The 16917-nt window shown below is 39.7% G+C and overlaps 3 protein-coding genes across 10 annotated transcripts in view; 2 read left to right on the top strand and 1 right to left on the bottom strand.

Moving 5' to 3' along the window:
• Positions 1-1802: 1802 nt before the first annotated feature.
• Positions 1803-8556, bottom strand: LOC124146274 (cyanocobalamin reductase / alkylcobalamin dealkylase-like). Its single transcript, XM_046516501.2, has 4 exons — positions 8411-8556; positions 6606-6800; positions 4734-4886; positions 1803-2575 (listed from the first exon to the last, which is right to left on the bottom strand). The coding sequence occupies exons 1-4, from the start codon at positions 8498-8500 to the stop codon at positions 2270-2272; spliced, it is 744 nt and encodes a 247-aa protein (XP_046372457.1). The 5' UTR covers positions 8501-8556; the 3' UTR covers positions 1803-2269.
• Positions 8557-14081: 5525 nt separating this feature from the next.
• Positions 14082-15102, top strand: LOC124146273 (histone H1-delta-like). Its single transcript, XM_046516500.2, has one exon. The coding sequence runs from the start codon at positions 14150-14152 to the stop codon at positions 14690-14692; it is 543 nt and encodes a 180-aa protein (XP_046372456.1). The 5' UTR covers positions 14082-14149; the 3' UTR covers positions 14693-15102.
• A 596-nt stretch (positions 15103-15698) lies between these two features.
• LOC124146271 (serine-rich adhesin for platelets-like) overlaps positions 15699-16917 on the top strand; it is a 99813-nt gene continuing 98594 nt past the window's right edge. For all 8 annotated transcript variants that reach the window (XM_048400089.1, XM_048400085.1, XM_048400087.1 and 5 more), the window contains exon 1: positions 15699-15778. The gene's annotated coding sequence lies outside the window, so the exon portion shown is untranslated. The remainder of the gene's footprint in view (positions 15779-16917) is intronic.

Below are 16917 nucleotides of genomic sequence, written 5' to 3'. Positions count from 1 at the left end.
ACAGATTTACCAGTACTTTCCATTTGTCTTTATTTACTCAACCGCAATAAATATCTCAACAAGTCAACAAAACGAGCAGTGCACCAAGATAGTGATACATGATAGTTGTAATGAAACACAAATTCAAGCTGACAAACAAAGAAAATAATTTAGCAGGGTTAAGAGTATTCGGCTACACGGCAGTCATCTTTTGTTTGTAAACATAATAGCGGTCAGTTGGTTGCAAGTATATCCCAAGCATGGTTGTTGCCACCTATCCCTGTGAGGAGCTTTGACTGGTGGCAGCGATAGTATAGAGAGCTCCGCTAACGGTCTATCACTGTGAGGAGCTTTGACTGGTGGCAGCGTTAGTATAGAGAGCTCCGCTAACGAGCTATTGCTGTGAGGAGCTTTGACCGGTGGGAGCGATAGTATAGAGAGCTCCGCTAACGGGCTATCGCTGTGAGGAGCTTTGACCGGTGGAAGCGATAGTATAGAGAGCTCCGCTAACAGGCTATCCCTGTGAGGAGCTTTGACCGGTGGAAGCGATAGTATAGAGAGCTCCGCTAACGGGCTATCGCTGTGAGGAGCTTGGGATCTTCATATGGCAAGAGAAGATAAACAGAGAATCCCCAATCATCATTCTAAACAATACAGAACCAGAAAAAAAACAACCGAGTCTGTTCTCACTTACATTCAACAAGAAACAAAGTCATCAACATCCCCGACCTTTTTACGCATGTAAAAACATATGTCATATATTTCATTATACCCAAAAATGTTCATACTAAAACTTGTGGAGATAACAGACATGATAAAACTGTACCTTCAGAACACAACAGAAACAAACTCTACCATCATCTCAACCTATCAAGTCCAGCCTGTTGCTTAGAAATGCATAATGTTTGTATTTATTCTTAATTTGCAAATGGCACCAGTTCAGCATATGACTGATGTGTATACAAAGTTTCATCAAGAAATAGTGAATGGCTTATCAGTCATGCTCCAGAAGCATGATGGACGGAGCCCATTTCTGTAGTCCCAGCAGCTTTGTTTGGGCTGCAGATAACAACTGGACCACACACAGATTGTGAATACTGTGTAAAACAATCAAGTAAATGCTATAAATATATGTCCAAATATATTTTCAATGTGGAGTGCTGGCATAAAAAATAACAATGACAATAACAAGGATTACATTCAAAATTCAATATAAGATTACATAATTATTACATTAACCGGAAACCAAGAAGATTATCATCTATCATACAGTAGACACTATGAGGTGATGATATTGAGTCGGAAAAGAATTATCTTTTGGAGAACCTACACTTCTGATACGGCAGTCGGCAAATTCTTTCTGGTTTGTTCCTATTTAGCATCAAGATGGCTAACACTGGTTGGGCTCTGAAACTTGCTTTGTTGTTCACCACAGCTGTCAGAAACATTCCATTCCAACATAATCCCTTGGGACCAAGTCACCCAGCCTGACCACCCGATACGACATTTTACCTGGGGACCTATTCTAACATGGATCCCCAACCAAATCACCGAGCCTGACCACCCGATCCAACACAAGCCCTGTGGACCTATTCTAACATGGACCCCCAACCATGTCACCGAGCCTGACCACCCGATCCAACACAAGCCCTGGGGACCGAATTCTAACATGGATCCCCAACCAAATCACCGAGCCTGACCACCCGATCCAACACAAGCCCTGTGGACCTATTCTAACATGGATCCCCAACCATGTCACCGAGCCTGACCACCCGATCCAACACAAGCCCTGAGGACCTATTCTAACATTGATCCCCAACCAAATCACCGAGCCTGACCACCCGATCCAACACAAGCCCTGTGGACCTATTCTAACATGGATCCCCAACCAAATCACCGAGCCTGACCACCCGATCCAACACAAGCCCTGTGGACCTATTCTAACATGGACCCTCAACCATGTCATTTCTAATGTTGATCCCCCTAGCTACTTGGCCAACATTTTGATAATGAAACTGTTAACAAACTAAGGTGAAAAAATAAATAAATCAGCAGTTCTATAACAACATGACTGCTAACAGCTGCTTGTATAATAAAAAAAACACCCCGGTAGAAATATGCATTGAATAAAATGTGGAGATGGAAAATAAAATGTGGAGCTGGAAAACAAAATGTGGAGCTGGAAAACAAAACGTGTAATGATATGCCTTCATTTTTAAAACTACAGGTTACAATTTATCTTCAAGTGCAAAAGATTCTCACAAGTACAATTACTCTCAATTGTGACGATCTAGATGAATTTCTCCTGTTTAATTATTTTCATGATGAGCTCTTTCCTGTCCTTAGGTGGGGTTAAAAAGTACAACTTTTGTTCCTCTGAATACTTCAGAGCGACTGGCACGACGTCCCTGAATGACCAGTCTTGCCAGTTGTTGTTGTACCTGTCCAGGAGCTCCTTGCGTAGTGATGATGTGGACACTACATCTGGGGGGTCCTTCCGGGGGAGGTCTGGATGAAGCACATTTCTGAATATTATGACTCCTCGTAACGCAAACCAGCCTCCATATTTCGGATGTACGCTCACACCATATATTTTCTGCAACAGAAAACGCATGACATCACTGCATACAAGTTCAGTCATACAGTCTATTTATAAATCATCTTGTAGTTCTACAAAGAAGACCATACATGGAAACAAAACATGGATACACAAGGTAATATATTGACCAAGACAATAGTGAACAGGGTTCATTAATTCCCCCAATGTATTTCTAAGTTCAAAACATGAAAAAAGCAATATTTTCTCAGAAAAATCCACTTATCGAAATCAAACTTTGCACTGCACAACTGGAAAAGAATCCATGAAACAGTTTTCAAGTTAGGTCGCACACATGTTGAAGTAAACAAATTCACAAAAATGTCTTGTCAGAAAATACACATATCAAAATCAAACTTTGCCCTGCACCTCTTATATCAAGATGAAAACTTTTCCCTAAATTTGAAAAGAATCCATGAAGTAGTCTTCCAGTTATAGGTCAACAAATGTTTCAAGACAAAAAATCAACATAAAGAAATGAAAAAAAAGCTGTATTTTTTAGAAAATCCAAATATTGAAAACAAACCTCACACTGCACATCTAATGGTATAGAAACTGTACCCCCAATTGGAAAAGAATCCATGAAGAAGTTTTCTTGTTATAGGTCGCACAAATGTTTAAGTAAAAGAATTCAAAGTAAAAAAATGAAAAAAGCTGTATGTTTTCAGAAATCCAAATATTGAAATTGAACTTCGGACTGCACCTCTCCCATAGGTATAAAAAGTGTTCATCAAATTTGAAAAGGTCGCACACACAAATGTCCATGGAAGGACATATCGAAGGACGGACTGACGGACAGAATTCCTTGGTATAACTATATAGCCCCACCCTTTTAGTTTGGGGGTATAAATAGTACAAGTGAGGGGACCAACTCAAGCGTGATCAGGTGTTGCAAGCTCCTTGCCAGCCCCAGCATGTGGCACCTGCATCACCTCCCTGGCGCCACCGATAGTATAGAGAGCTCCCACTCTCCTACCCAGAGTTCCATGCGGCCGGCAGCCAGCTAGCATAGTACCTCTGCCACAGGCCAGCGCCATGTGACGATTCGTCACATCTTTCACAGTCCATTCAAGATATTGCATATGCTTTTCATCCGTTTCATGTTTGACAAGTCTACACATTTTCATAAACAAATGTCAAAGAATTGTTAACTTTCATTGAGAAAGTATGCAAATATGTAAAAATCTACTTGTTTTTGTGTAGTTATCCTATGTTTACATTGGTTGTACGGTTCCTGGTGCTGTCATCGAAGCCCAACGGAGAGCTAGCGACACGGTCACTTTGATGCATAAATATATATTGTCATGCAACTCACTGTCGCAGTTGTAGTAGCATATCTATATAGTTATGCAAAACAATATGTAAAGCGCCCCAAAATACTTGCATTAGTCCGTTCTATACTGATTTCTGAAAAAGCGTGTTTAATACAAACAAGAGAAAAGTCCGGTCACGTGATATGCAAATTAGCCTATGGCAGTGATGTTATGCTGAGTCACCACTGCGACGGAGTGTGGAGAGCTCCGTGTCCAGGGTGTCGCTGCGAGGAGCTTGCAGGTGTCGGTACGGTGACCAAGTGTTAAAGCTGGTTCAGTTCTCCAGATTGACAGTGGTGCCTTTGTTTGTACCTTCACCATGTTTTTACTGGAATACTGATAAGTGTGGCATTCAAAGGCCAAAAACAATCACTTAGTTATCTGTGGTTGGTTGGTTTGTTTTTTAACGCTGCACTCAGCAATATTCAAGCTATATGGCGGCGGTCTGTAAATAATCAAGTCTGGACCAGACAATCCAGTGATTAATATCATGAGCATCGATCCCAATAGCTATTTATCTCTGAGACCAGTCAGATGTCGTCATGCCTCTGACAGAAGAGCAACATCAACAGCATGGTCGTTGAACAGACAGAGCTCACTCACTCAGCTTGACAAGAGCCAATGTCACACGAGATCGCCCTTGACTCAAATGTGACATCAGATGTGTAGTATTAGTACGCTGCCCCACCCACATAGCTCACCTTGTCAGCCCATGGGTTCCCTTTGACATCAGATGTGTAGTATTAGTACACTGCCCCACCCACATAGCTCACCTTGTCAGCCCAAGGGTTCCCTTTGACATCAGATGTGTAGTATCAGTATACTCCCCCGCCCACTTAGCTCACCTTGTCACCCCAAGGGTTCCCTTTGACATCAGATGCCTGGTAGTAGTAGGCTGCCCCAGCAACATGGCCTGCAGTCTGTACAAGGACTTTTGGGCGCCGATTTGGATGCAATTCAAAGTCATGAATTGTTTCAGCTTCTCCCTCAGGAAATTCCTGGAAACATTGCAATCTGACATGAATTGCAAGAAATAAAACTGTAAGGTCACCAAGTAAAAATATCAACATTCTTTTCCATAAATTGCAAATGAGTCTATTCTGAATGAATTAATAATAAAATAGAGCTACAAGGCTGTGAAGCTCACCTGAAACATAATGTAAGAATGCCATGTTTAAACTCGGATCAAAAGTATGTGAGCAGGTTCTAGAGACACCATAGCTGAGATCAATCACACATTAGTACCTAAGTCTTATCGTAGCAGAAACACAAGACAAAGGGTGATCTTCTTCGACATAGAAAGCATAATACCACATTTTCTTTTTAAGTTTTATACCACTAAAAAGGTAAGAGAAGATTTTGGAGTTGAAAAGATTAAAAAAAACGGTATGAAGCATCTACTACCGATGTTCTCTAACAACAGCCAAAATGCTGACTGGTCAATTGTCCACAAATCCTAATGAGGTCCTGTCTACATGGGCATGCCTTGTGATTGTTAGATCACAGTTCCTATCTACAGACACAGGTCAATCTATATTCATTTCCAATATCCTCTTTGTTTATACTTCAATGACAGCTGTGATGTCAGATGTTTTTCTAACAATTTAAAATACTTAATTTAGGAAATTGGATATGAATTAAAATAGGGGAATTTAGGGAATATTCTTTGGGCAGGCCAAACTGAATAGTTGTCGAAATGTAAATGAAAGTTGACCTTTGACTGAAATTAGAAATGAGTGATGTTGTTTATGTTTATGATGATGTGGATATCACCAAGACATCATGAGCTGGAAGTAAACCGTGACAAAGGGACATAACACTATCAGATTAAATGTCAGCTGTTTTCAGTGGTTCCTGACACCATCCTGATTATGTTTTCGTGTATTTCTGAGTAACCGTGGGAACCAGCGAGCAGTGGTGTTCCCATTTCTCACTGTCTCGCACTGAATCGGCAATGAGCACACTGGAGCTTGACCATCGGCCAGCAAGGCACACATTAATTAGTGGCTCCACTATATACCATAGAAAAACGGCTTATTAGTTCCCAGTCCCTCTTTCTATATATAGTCTTCCTGGTCAAATCAAGGTTAAAAATAAACCATATTTAAAATCAGATTCAAACCTCATGAATAAATTGGGATGTCAAAATTGCTGTGAACAAGCAGGTGAAGTTTCAGCTTCAAAAGTCAAGTGATTTTTTAGGAGAAAAATGTTTACAACAGATGACAGACAATCAGGCCAAGACATAAGCTCACTTGACTTTCCTTCAGGTGAGGAAAAAAAAGTTTCGGTGCAGGTGTGGCCAAGTCAAAAATCAGACTGGAAATTTGTGACAAGGTCTTAGAGACATTATATCTTGGATCATTCGGGGCGGTTGGGTAGCCTAGTGGTTAAAGCATTTGCTCGTCACGCCGAAGACCCGGGTTCGATTCCCGACATGGGTACAATGTTTGAAGCCCATTTCTGGTGTCCCCTGCCCTGATATTGCTGGAATATTGCTAAAAGCAGCGTAAAACCATACTCACTCACTCTGGGATCATTCATACAAATGCCTTAAATTTCAGAGGAATAAAAATTTGAATGAAATATTCTCACAAGACACAATACCTGTGAAAAAACATTAATAATAAAATCAGCAAAAAAAAGAAACTCATTCTACTACTTGTATTTGTAAACACTGGAGCTGGAAAAATGTCCTATTGATTGACAGTAGGTACCTGTTTAATGAGGCTGAATTGATGCATCATACATTCGTCGATGGGGTCACGGACACCTGTGCAGGCCTGGCGGCAGATGAAAGGCTTGAAGGCTTTTTCAAACATCTCTGGTGTACTGATGACGATGAATGCCAAGGTGTCCTCCGGGTACGGCAGGGCAAACACCTTTTGTACTTGTTCATTGTACCAGCCAATCTGACAAAAATAATTTACAACTGTTAATTAGTCACCTCCCTTGCAGTATACCTGCTTTCAGTTTCAGGTGAAAATGAGGTGAGACAGATGTCACCTCCAATTCAAATTGCTTAAAAGAGAGTAACTTATACTAGCTATTGATTTGTGGGTCCGATGCAAGCATTTGTGTTTGTATAATTCCAAACCACAATTCATTGCCAACAAAAATATCCAAAGTCTGCACTCCTACTGTTACAGGTATATACAATGTCTACCTGTAAAACTCACAGGGGCTTGAAGCGCAAACATTAGCAACAAGATAAGAAAATAGATTACTGTGTCATAGTACTATATAACAGGCCATGGTACTGTGACACTGGTAGTGACAAGGGCTGGGACAAGTCCAAATTTACTACCTGGGTACTCAACCCCCTATTACCCTACCAAGGCCGTAGTTAACTTTTTTTGACAGGGGGTAGGGGGGGCAAATATTTGTACAAGTATCACTTGTCCCCAACTCGATTCAAATAAAACTGTTTTCTATATAAAAAAAAAACAGCTGGCTACGGCACTGCCTACCCTACTCGCTTCGCGCTGTTGGTCTCAAGAGATGGGTACAAAATGTCCGATTGGGAATAGTTTGACCATAGCCCTGGAAAAATGTATTTAGATGTACACTTATAAATTAAACGATCTCGTCATGCATACACTGAAGTTGACAGAAGTTTTATCTTTATTCAAATTTATAAAAGTCTGAAGGAATATGTGCATTGTCAGAAAGAAATGCAACCATTAGTTTGTTTGTTGTTTAACGCCTCACTCAACAATATAACAGCTATATGACGGCGGTCTGTAAATAAAAGACTGGACCAGACAATCCAGGGACTGATATCATGAGCATTGATCCACGCAATTGGGAAACGATGACATGCATCAACCAAGTCAGCAAGCCTGACCATTTGATCCCATTTGTCGCCTCTTACAACAAGCATAGGTGCCTTTTTCAGCAAGCATGGGATGCTGAAGACTTATTCTTTAGTGTAACCATGGAGTTCTACATAATTTTTCCATTAAACAATATATCAAAAACTAGCCACGGGTCCGGGTAGTCCTGTGGGTACCTGGGTCCTGCCCAGAACCCACCCGACCCAAGTACCTGAGTTGCCCGTCCCTGCCCTAGTAGTGACCACATCACATACTGCCAAATGTTGCATTACAAGTCCTGTGGTAAAACCATACCTATGTACTTACTCTACGACAACTACTGGTAATTAATATATATATATGACATAGTGTCCAGTACATGTCAGTAACGCCAGAACAATATATAGCTACGATTTCGTTCAATTTGAAACTGACGATCAGCTTCTTAACAACAAAATCTTCTAATTTAATTCAAGAATTCATCGATATGACGAAATCGATTAACGTAACTTGCAAATCAAATGTGTTATATCCAGTCACAAGGATCCAATCAAATTTTACATCTGTGACAAAAAAAACAAATATATACGTATATACGTCTTTGGTTTAACTGTTGTTAAAATCAGAATGGTTGTTTCTTTTGAATGCGTGGCATAATATGGTGTTCTGTTTGTGTTTTGGGGTTCCAAAGTTTGTATTTAACTTACCTTAAAAGGGTAAACTTCGAATCCGACCTTAGACAAAATACTACTCGCTGTAGAGCTAACATGAGAAGGACACATTTGATTTTCCGTCATGTTGACAAACACATGTCAAGGGCAAGTAACTCTAAATTCTCACGTTACTATGCACATTATCTTCCCCTGTTAGGCATAGTGCGGGATATTTAAAACAAGCCACAAACTGTATTATTCACTGATACGTGGCATCAGTCACAACTTAAACAAATGCAAAGGCAAGTCAAGTATTCTGCTGCACAAACGCGGGAACATCAAAATACGGAACTGCATCAGACATCATTTTGGTCACCGATGCATAAAATTTACTCAAGCCTTGCGGAAAAACCCTGATCACAGGAATACAAAGTCTTAAACAAATATCTATATATGATTATATATCCTTCGTACGATACATATCTTATATTTAACTCCCTATTCCCGTGCCGTGATCTAACACCTTTTGAGTGAGCACTCTGAGTTGCATGTGACGCTCTTTGAAATGTTCGTGCGTAATACAGACACCATTGTTGACGTAAAACAGACACCATTGTTGACGTAATACAGACACCATTGTTGAGGTAACACAGACACCGTTGTTGACGTAATACAGACACCATTGTTGAGGTAATACAGACACCATTGTTGAGGTAATACAGACACCGTTGTTGACGTAATACAGATACCGTTATTGTCGTAATACAGACACCATTGTTGAGGTAATACAGACACCGTTGTTGACGTATTACAGACATCACTGTTTGCGTAATACAGACACCAGTGTTGACGTAATACAGACACCATTGTTGAGGGAATACAGACACCATTGTTGTAATACAGATACCGTTATTGTCGTAATACAGACACAATTTTTGAGGTAATACAGACACCGTTGTTGACGTATTACAGACATCACTGTTTGCGTAATACAGACACCATTGTTGACGTAATACAGACACCGTTATTGTCGTAATACAGACACCATTGTTGAGGTAATACAGACACTGTTGTTGACGTAATACAGACATCACTGTTTGCGTAATACAAACATTGTTGATGTAATACAGACACCGTTGTTGACGTATTACAGACACCGTTGTTGACGTAATACAGACACCATTGTTGAGGTAATACAGACACCATTGTTGAGGTAATACAGACACCATTGTTGACGTATTACAGACATCACTGTTTGCGTAATACAGACACCAGTGTTGACGTAATACAGACACCATTGTTGAGGGAATACAGACACCGTTGTTGACGTATTACAGACATCACTGTTTGCGTAATACAGACACCAGTGTTGACGTAATACAGACACCATTGTTGAGGGAATACAGACACCATTGTTGACGTAATACAGATACCGTTATTGTCGTAATACAGACACCGTTGTTGAGGTAATACAGACACCGTTGTTGACGTATTACAGACATCACTGTTTGCGTAATACAGACACCATTGTTGACGTAATACAGACACCGTTATTGTCGTAATACAGACACCATTGTTGACGTAATACAGACACCGTTGTTGACGTAATACAGGCACATTGTTGACGTAATACAGATACCGTTATTGACGTAATACAGACACCATTGTTGAGGTAATACAGACACCGTTGTTGACGTAATACAGACATCATTGTTGGCGTAATACAGACATCATTGTTGAGGTAATACAGACACTGTTGTTGACGTATTACAGACATCACTGTTTGCGTAATACAGACACCATTGTTGAGGTAATACAGACACCGTTGTTGACGTAACACAGACATCATTGTTGAGGTAATGCAGACACCGTTGTTGAGGTAATACAGACACCGTTATTGACGTAATACAGACACCATTGTTGAGGTGATGCAGACACCATTGTTGAGGTAATGCAGACACCGTTGTTGAGGTAATACAGACACCGTTGTTGACGTAATACAGACACCGTTGTTGAGGTAATACAGACACCGTTGTTGACGTAATACAGACACCATTGTTGAGGTAATACAGACACCATTGTTGACGTCATACAAACACCGTTGTTGACGTAATACAGACACCATTGTTGAGGTAATACAGACACCATTGTTGACGTCATACAAACATTGTTGAGGTAATACAGACACCATTGTTGAGGTAATACAGACACCATTGTTGACGTCATACAAACATTGTTGATGTAATACAGACACCGTTGTTGACGTAATACAGACACCATTGTTGACGTAATACAGACATCATTGTTGGCGTAATACAGACACCATTGTTGACGTAATACAGACACCATTGTTGACGTAATACAGACATCATTGTTGACGTAATACAGACACCATTGTTGACGTAATATTGACACCATTGTTGGTGTTATACAAGACTCATTGTATGTTGACTTCATGTGCACACTGTTCCTAGCTTCTCGATGCAATGTTCTATGTGTCACAGAGGACGATACTTCCTTTCTACGACTAATTCTTTTTATATACAAAACGTGCTGATAATACAGGTACTATATTCGGATGTGTAAGATTCTGAATGTATTTATTTCGTTCGAATATGATGATTCAGTACACCTATATGTATGACACATAACTAGCTCACGTAGTATGTTGTTCGCATGTCACTGTTACATAGAAATTGTTTGGATGAAAATTCACTCACCCGCTTTTAGCACAAGTAGAAACGTTGATCTGTAACGTCCTGGTGAGAAAACTACAGTACTTTGACTAAGACTCACCAAACTTTCGACAAATACTGACTGAGGCTGGTGATAAAAAGACAATCACGAATGTGGAATAAGTTAAACGTTTGACAACAGACATTTTCCCCTTCCTGCCGAGGCCAAAGTAATATTTCATTTGTCAATTAAAATTTTAACACTACCATATCTTTTATTTTAATGTTCAATATTCACCTAACCTGAATTATTTATCTAAAAATCCTTATTTTATTTTTTAACCATCGATACTTTGGTTTTGGAAACATAAATCCGGAACAGATTAACTGGGAAAAAGAAGAGTTCTGATTCAAAGGCCCACATGGCAACAATCAGTGTATGCCAGCTCGTGATTGTAGCTTCAGTATTGTTACACAGACTAAGCTTGACAACACAGCCAACCGTCTCAGAAGAGCAAGGAACACCTGATCAACACCTGAATCACTAGAACAAGAATCAGATTAGCAAGTCTCTTAAATCAGATGTCATGTTACCCGTGAAGATCCGGGGTAGAATAGGTCTTCAGCAACCCATGCTTGTCGTAAAAGGCGACTGACTATGCTTGTTGTAAGAGGCGACTAACGGGATCGGTGATCAGGCGCGCTGACTTGGTTGATGCATGTCATCGTATCCCAATTGCGTAGATCGATGCTCATGATATCAATCATTGGAATGTCTGGTCCAGATTATTTACAGACCGCGGTCATATAGCTGGAATATTGCCGAGCGCGGCGTTAAAAAACAAACAACAAGTGTCCCAGAGATGATATGCTAAGTCTCCCAGAGATCAAGTGTTAAATCTGTCAGAGATAATATGTCAAGGTCACCTGTAAAACGTATCAGATAGCAGGGGCTTCCGAGACGTACATGTCTATCGCCCGATGTTCCTAAAAGTTACTTTGGACCAGTAACTTACTAAATAAATCGACCTTTCGTAAATCATTTTCGATATTCTCTTACACATAGTAGAAAAGTCTTACTATTCCCCTCTATAACTGTCGATCCGACTTTAAATTAATATAAATCTTTAAAAAAACATGTTTTTCACAGCAAAGATAACAATAAAGATGGAATTTTATGACAACCGATCACAGATTGTACCATGTGGCTTTACTTTTTTAAATTCAAAACAATAGGTCGTCTAAGGCTAAAGCAGTCACTGCATGCGCGGCTGCATCCCAGATTCGGCCCGAGTATGATCCTTGATTCGTCAGTAAAATACCACACACACACACACACACACACACACACACACACACACACACACACACACACACACACACATTAGTTTAAATGCATCCACGACCTGCATAACTATGAGCTTTCCTTCCGCATGCCGGCGGTTTATGACTGAAATACTGTTCAAAGCGGCACATACGACAACTCACTCACTCGCTCACTTTCAAGGTCCAAAATCCTTCGACCATGAAACCTACTTAATAAATCACTGCTTCTTAATTACCATTTCTGACAAGCATCATAATAACACTATATACAAAAGATTTATGATGCCAAAAAACCTATCTTTATTCCGGTGAAAATATATACTCCTTTAAAATTCACGCATTTAGACATTAATTTGGCCAGAAAATGAAAACGATTAAATGTTATCATGATAAGAGACTACTTTTGAAGACACCTTGTCGTCATAGTCATCATGTATATATGTGACGTCACCGCGTCATATATGCTAAAAATAGTTATATACTGGCGAGTGACGGGAACTGCCTTAATTATGTGTTTATGTTGGATAATGATTTGTATTTTAGTTCTTTCATATTAAAATACATTCCTCCATTTGAAACAAATGTTTTAATTGTACCAAATGTAGGAAACATATCCCACAGAATCGTTATTTAGCTGAGTGAAAATATTCCACTAAGACATGCATGGTATGCACGCAAATTTTCGACTTTGTCAATATGTTTTCAACTCCATATCCATTTGGAATTTAGTTTTAAACTATTACGAATATCAATATTCAGAAAGAGTTTAAAACAGACGTTGTTTTTATCAAATATTAGACATGACACATACATACTGATACCGAGAAATACTGATGTGTACGAATGTGCATATACGAATGAATGCCCGATTGTATAGGGCGGTTGAGGCTTTATATAACTACATATTTCCTGTATGGGAACTTTTCAAAATAATTTTGTCAAACTTATATGTTAATTTAGAAATGCATTGTATTTAATCAACAATATGCTGTTGTTTTGCAACGAAAATATGCGTTGTCACAAGTGGCAGTATTTGCCATTGGGAAAAATGTGTTGTTTTCAACGTGGCAGGTTACACTCCGTCATCAACATTTTCCACTGACCTTGTGCATATTGTACGCTACAATTATTCCATAGGAACTCAAACGTGTTTGCAAATTATATAAATATTCACAAAACATCACAGAATTGCATTAATGAGCTTTTATTTGGCGAATTTGACGATAATTGCAAATCGACGAAGCAGGAAAATGGCGGACGATAAGGAATATCTGTGCTAGTAATACCATCTTCAACGCGTGATTACTACATTAGAGTAGAATGACACATGTTAGTTTTAGTGTCAACATTGGAAGGGTCCATTTATGTAACCATATTTTGCCGTTTATGTTAATATGTTGCAGGGAAACTGAATGCACAACGATTAAATCGAGTGCACCTACCTCATTGTCAACACTTATCTGCGTGTTTAAATTGTAAGAACTAATTGATCGATGAAGGGAAAAGCATATTGTTGTTCACAAAGGTACTTTATTATGTCCTCTTGGATGTGGATGCGTTTTGATTACGATACGGGTATCACTATCTGTGAAAACAGAGGCCAAACAGAGGTACACAAACACAACTGCCGGCAACTAAAATGAGACCAGCTGTAGCGCACTGACTTCTATTGGTTGTCTTCTCCGACGTCCGCGCGCTAGGCATAAAGCTTGTGTGGCGTTTGCGGGCTTCATTCGCACTTCCACAGCCGGTACACAACTTCGTGTTAGTAACCACTCTGTAAGAAACCACTATGACTGACGCAGCACCAGCTCCCGCCAAGAAGGCAGCAAAGAAGGCTGCCCCTAAGAAGCCTTCTTCTCATCCCAAATACAGTGAGATGATCAGGGACGCAATAAGCGGTCTTAAGGAAAGGGGTGGTTCCTCACGTCAGGCTTTGTTGAAATATATCATGAAGAACTTCAAAGTTGGTCCCGATGAGAGGACTGTCAACAATCACTTGAAACTGGCCCTCCGTGCCGGAGTCAAGAACGGCAGTCTGAAGCAGTCTAAGGGAACTGGAGCCTCTGGTTCTTTCAGGCTTGGTGATAAATCTGAGGCGAAGAAGCCCAAGGCAAAGAAAGCAACTAAGGCAGCTAAACCCAAGGCTGACAAGGCAAAGAAAACAGCAAAGAAGTCTACCCCCAAGAAGGCCAAGAAGCCCAAGCCAGCTAAGAAATCTCCAGCAAAGAAGGCAGCCAAACCTAAAGCAGCTAAGAAATCTCCAGCAAAGAAGGCTGCCAAACCCAAGGCAGCTAAGAAATCCCCCAAGAAGAAGGCAGCGGCCAAGAAGTGATCAACTGATTCATATAACCAATATGTGACTTTCGCTGCCCTATCAACGGATTCATGGCAGTCGCTTGGGCTGTTCCTGTCATTCGTTGCATCGACTGTTTTGTGTTGAACATAATCTCAGTCATCGTCATCATCATCATCATCATGATCCATTCATTCATTCATTGACTTTAGTGGAATATCATATTCCACCCGTGCTCATTGACATTGTCCATTCATCATCACGCTGTTTGTCAAGTGAAATATTGACTTGATCCTATTACCTGCAAGTGTGTTCGAGGAGAAATACATTGCCTTTTTATCGATCATTGTTGACTCGTCACAATTTGTACCAACATGTCATGTTTGTTTTGACATAGAATGTCATGATATATATTTCGTGAATTTGGTAATAAAAATACTGAATAATGAGTTTGTTAGTAATTGTATTTTGTACAAGAACGAGAGTAAACCGTGATCCTCTCTGAACGCTCAGGGACACAAGTTTGATTAAATCAAGCACAGCGATTTATTTGCCGAGTTTAGTATGAATTTACTCATTAATTCACCAAACAACTTGATTCACACAATATGACTGCGTTTCAATTTACACGTTTATGTAAAACTAATTATTAAACGTGTTAAATGTGCTTGAATAATTAGACTATGTGGACTCGAGCTACTTAACATCTTATCAACCTCACATGGTCTTGTAAAACCATTTATGATATGAAAATACACACGCAATATAAGTACTTCAGTCAAGAAAAAGACCGGATTTATGTCTCTTTATATCATTATGCACGTACGATACAATAATTTAACTTTCAAAGACAATTTGTTAATAATAGTACATATCGACAGTGATCAATAAGATCAGAGTCTACATAAGTATAAGAACAATGCCTATATTCTGAAAAGAAACCTGTGACGAATGAAAAGGTGAAACTCGAAACTGGTCACCCAACGACTGGGGATCCCTGTCGGCGACAACATTTGATGACGTCACAGAAGGAAAATCCCGTCATCCGGGGCTTGAATGAGTAATGGCGAGTGTGATGTGTCCACTTCGTGACAGGTTGAACATGTAAACAAACTTGTTCCGCAGGTAATATGTCGTTTCATTTCACTCACTACTGCAGTTACCATTTAATTCCAACGTGTAATCACAGATTATGACAGATGCCGTTAATTCCTGTCAATGATGACATCTTTTCGGTACCTCGCGGTGGAACGTGACAACGAGCATGTGCATGCTGTACAATGTCTATCAGGGACCCGTCCAGGTGACGATTAATTTCTAAACGGTCGTTTAACACGGCCGTATTATGAGTGGCATATCTATCACAGCTGGGACACCTGAAGTCGGAATGCATTCTGTTCGGCTTTGATTTTGTGATGTAAATCTAGTAAAATAACTTTGAAAATCCTAAACTAACTTGATGACGAGACCATAATTTATAAACAATAACAAAACGATTAGCCTCATTCAGCTTCTCTCTGGAGTAGGTGGCAATGGTTTGATTTTGAAACATTGTTCTTGTTGTCAACCTGATTTAATTAGAAACCTTCCCTGTGAAATGATCCGTAGTACCCCATTGTTTTGTGATGACTAAAAAGACAGGATGATCACAAAACTATCAATCACAGTTGTTTTTGCAAAGGCCTGTATATTCGCAGGACTTTGTATCAACATTCATGTATATTCATGGACGAAACACTCCTGTGGTTTATACAGCCCACGGTGACAGCTGGAATAATTGCTGATTGCATTCACTCATTCACACCTAGTTCATGTCAGATTGGTAGAACACTGGGATGGAAAGTACTGTAAGCCTGAGCTCGTGGACACATATATATATATGTTTTTGGTTGGGATTTTTTATTTGACTGTATTTTACAGCAAAATATAGTTTGAGCTGTTTATGGTTCTAAATCCAACATGGAACATAACATAGGTCAGATTGCAAACTGGATGATTCCTAGTTACCAGACAGCTCACATGATCAGTGTATTTCTATTTTCCCAACTTTTGTACATATGTTGGTTTGGATCATTGAACAAACAAAAAATAACAGAAAGCAAAACTGTTTTTTTAGATAAATGGAACCAGTGTGATTAATTTAGGTGTCAGTCATATATAGATGCTGATGTTAATGTTGATAAAGTAAATAGGTACTGTATTCAACGTAATAAGCGCCCAGGGCGCTCTCAAAATTAGAAATAGGGGGCTCTTATAAGAATGTT

The sequence above is a fragment of the Haliotis rufescens genome, unplaced genomic scaffold (genome assembly GCF_023055435.1).
Source record: "Haliotis rufescens isolate VD_foot unplaced genomic scaffold, xgHalRufe1.0.p SCAF_2, whole genome shotgun sequence".
In the NCBI taxonomy this organism is placed as follows: domain Eukaryota; kingdom Metazoa; phylum Mollusca; class Gastropoda; order Lepetellida; family Haliotidae; genus Haliotis; species Haliotis rufescens.
The sequence above is the reverse complement of the archived record's forward strand: the minus strand, read 5'-3'. Positions and strand labels throughout refer to the sequence as shown.

Excerpts from the sequence above, each read along its gene's own strand:
- LOC124146274 (XM_046516501.2), bottom strand. The coding sequence starts at position 8,500 with ATGACGGAAAATCAAATGTGTCCTTCTCATGTTAGCTCTACAGCGAGT. Across the intron at positions 4,887-6,605 it reads AATTCAGCCTCATTAAACAG|GAATTTCCTGAGGGAGAAGC; the intron begins GTACCTACTGTC and ends CAATGTTTCCAG. Across the intron at positions 2,576-4,733 it reads GGAACCCTTGGGGTGACAAG|AAAATATATGGTGTGAGCGT; the intron begins GTGAGCTAAGTG and ends TTTCTGTTGCAG.
- LOC124146273 (XM_046516500.2), top strand. The coding sequence starts at position 14,150 with ATGACTGACGCAGCACCAGCTCCCGCCAAGAAGGCAGCAAAGAAGGCT.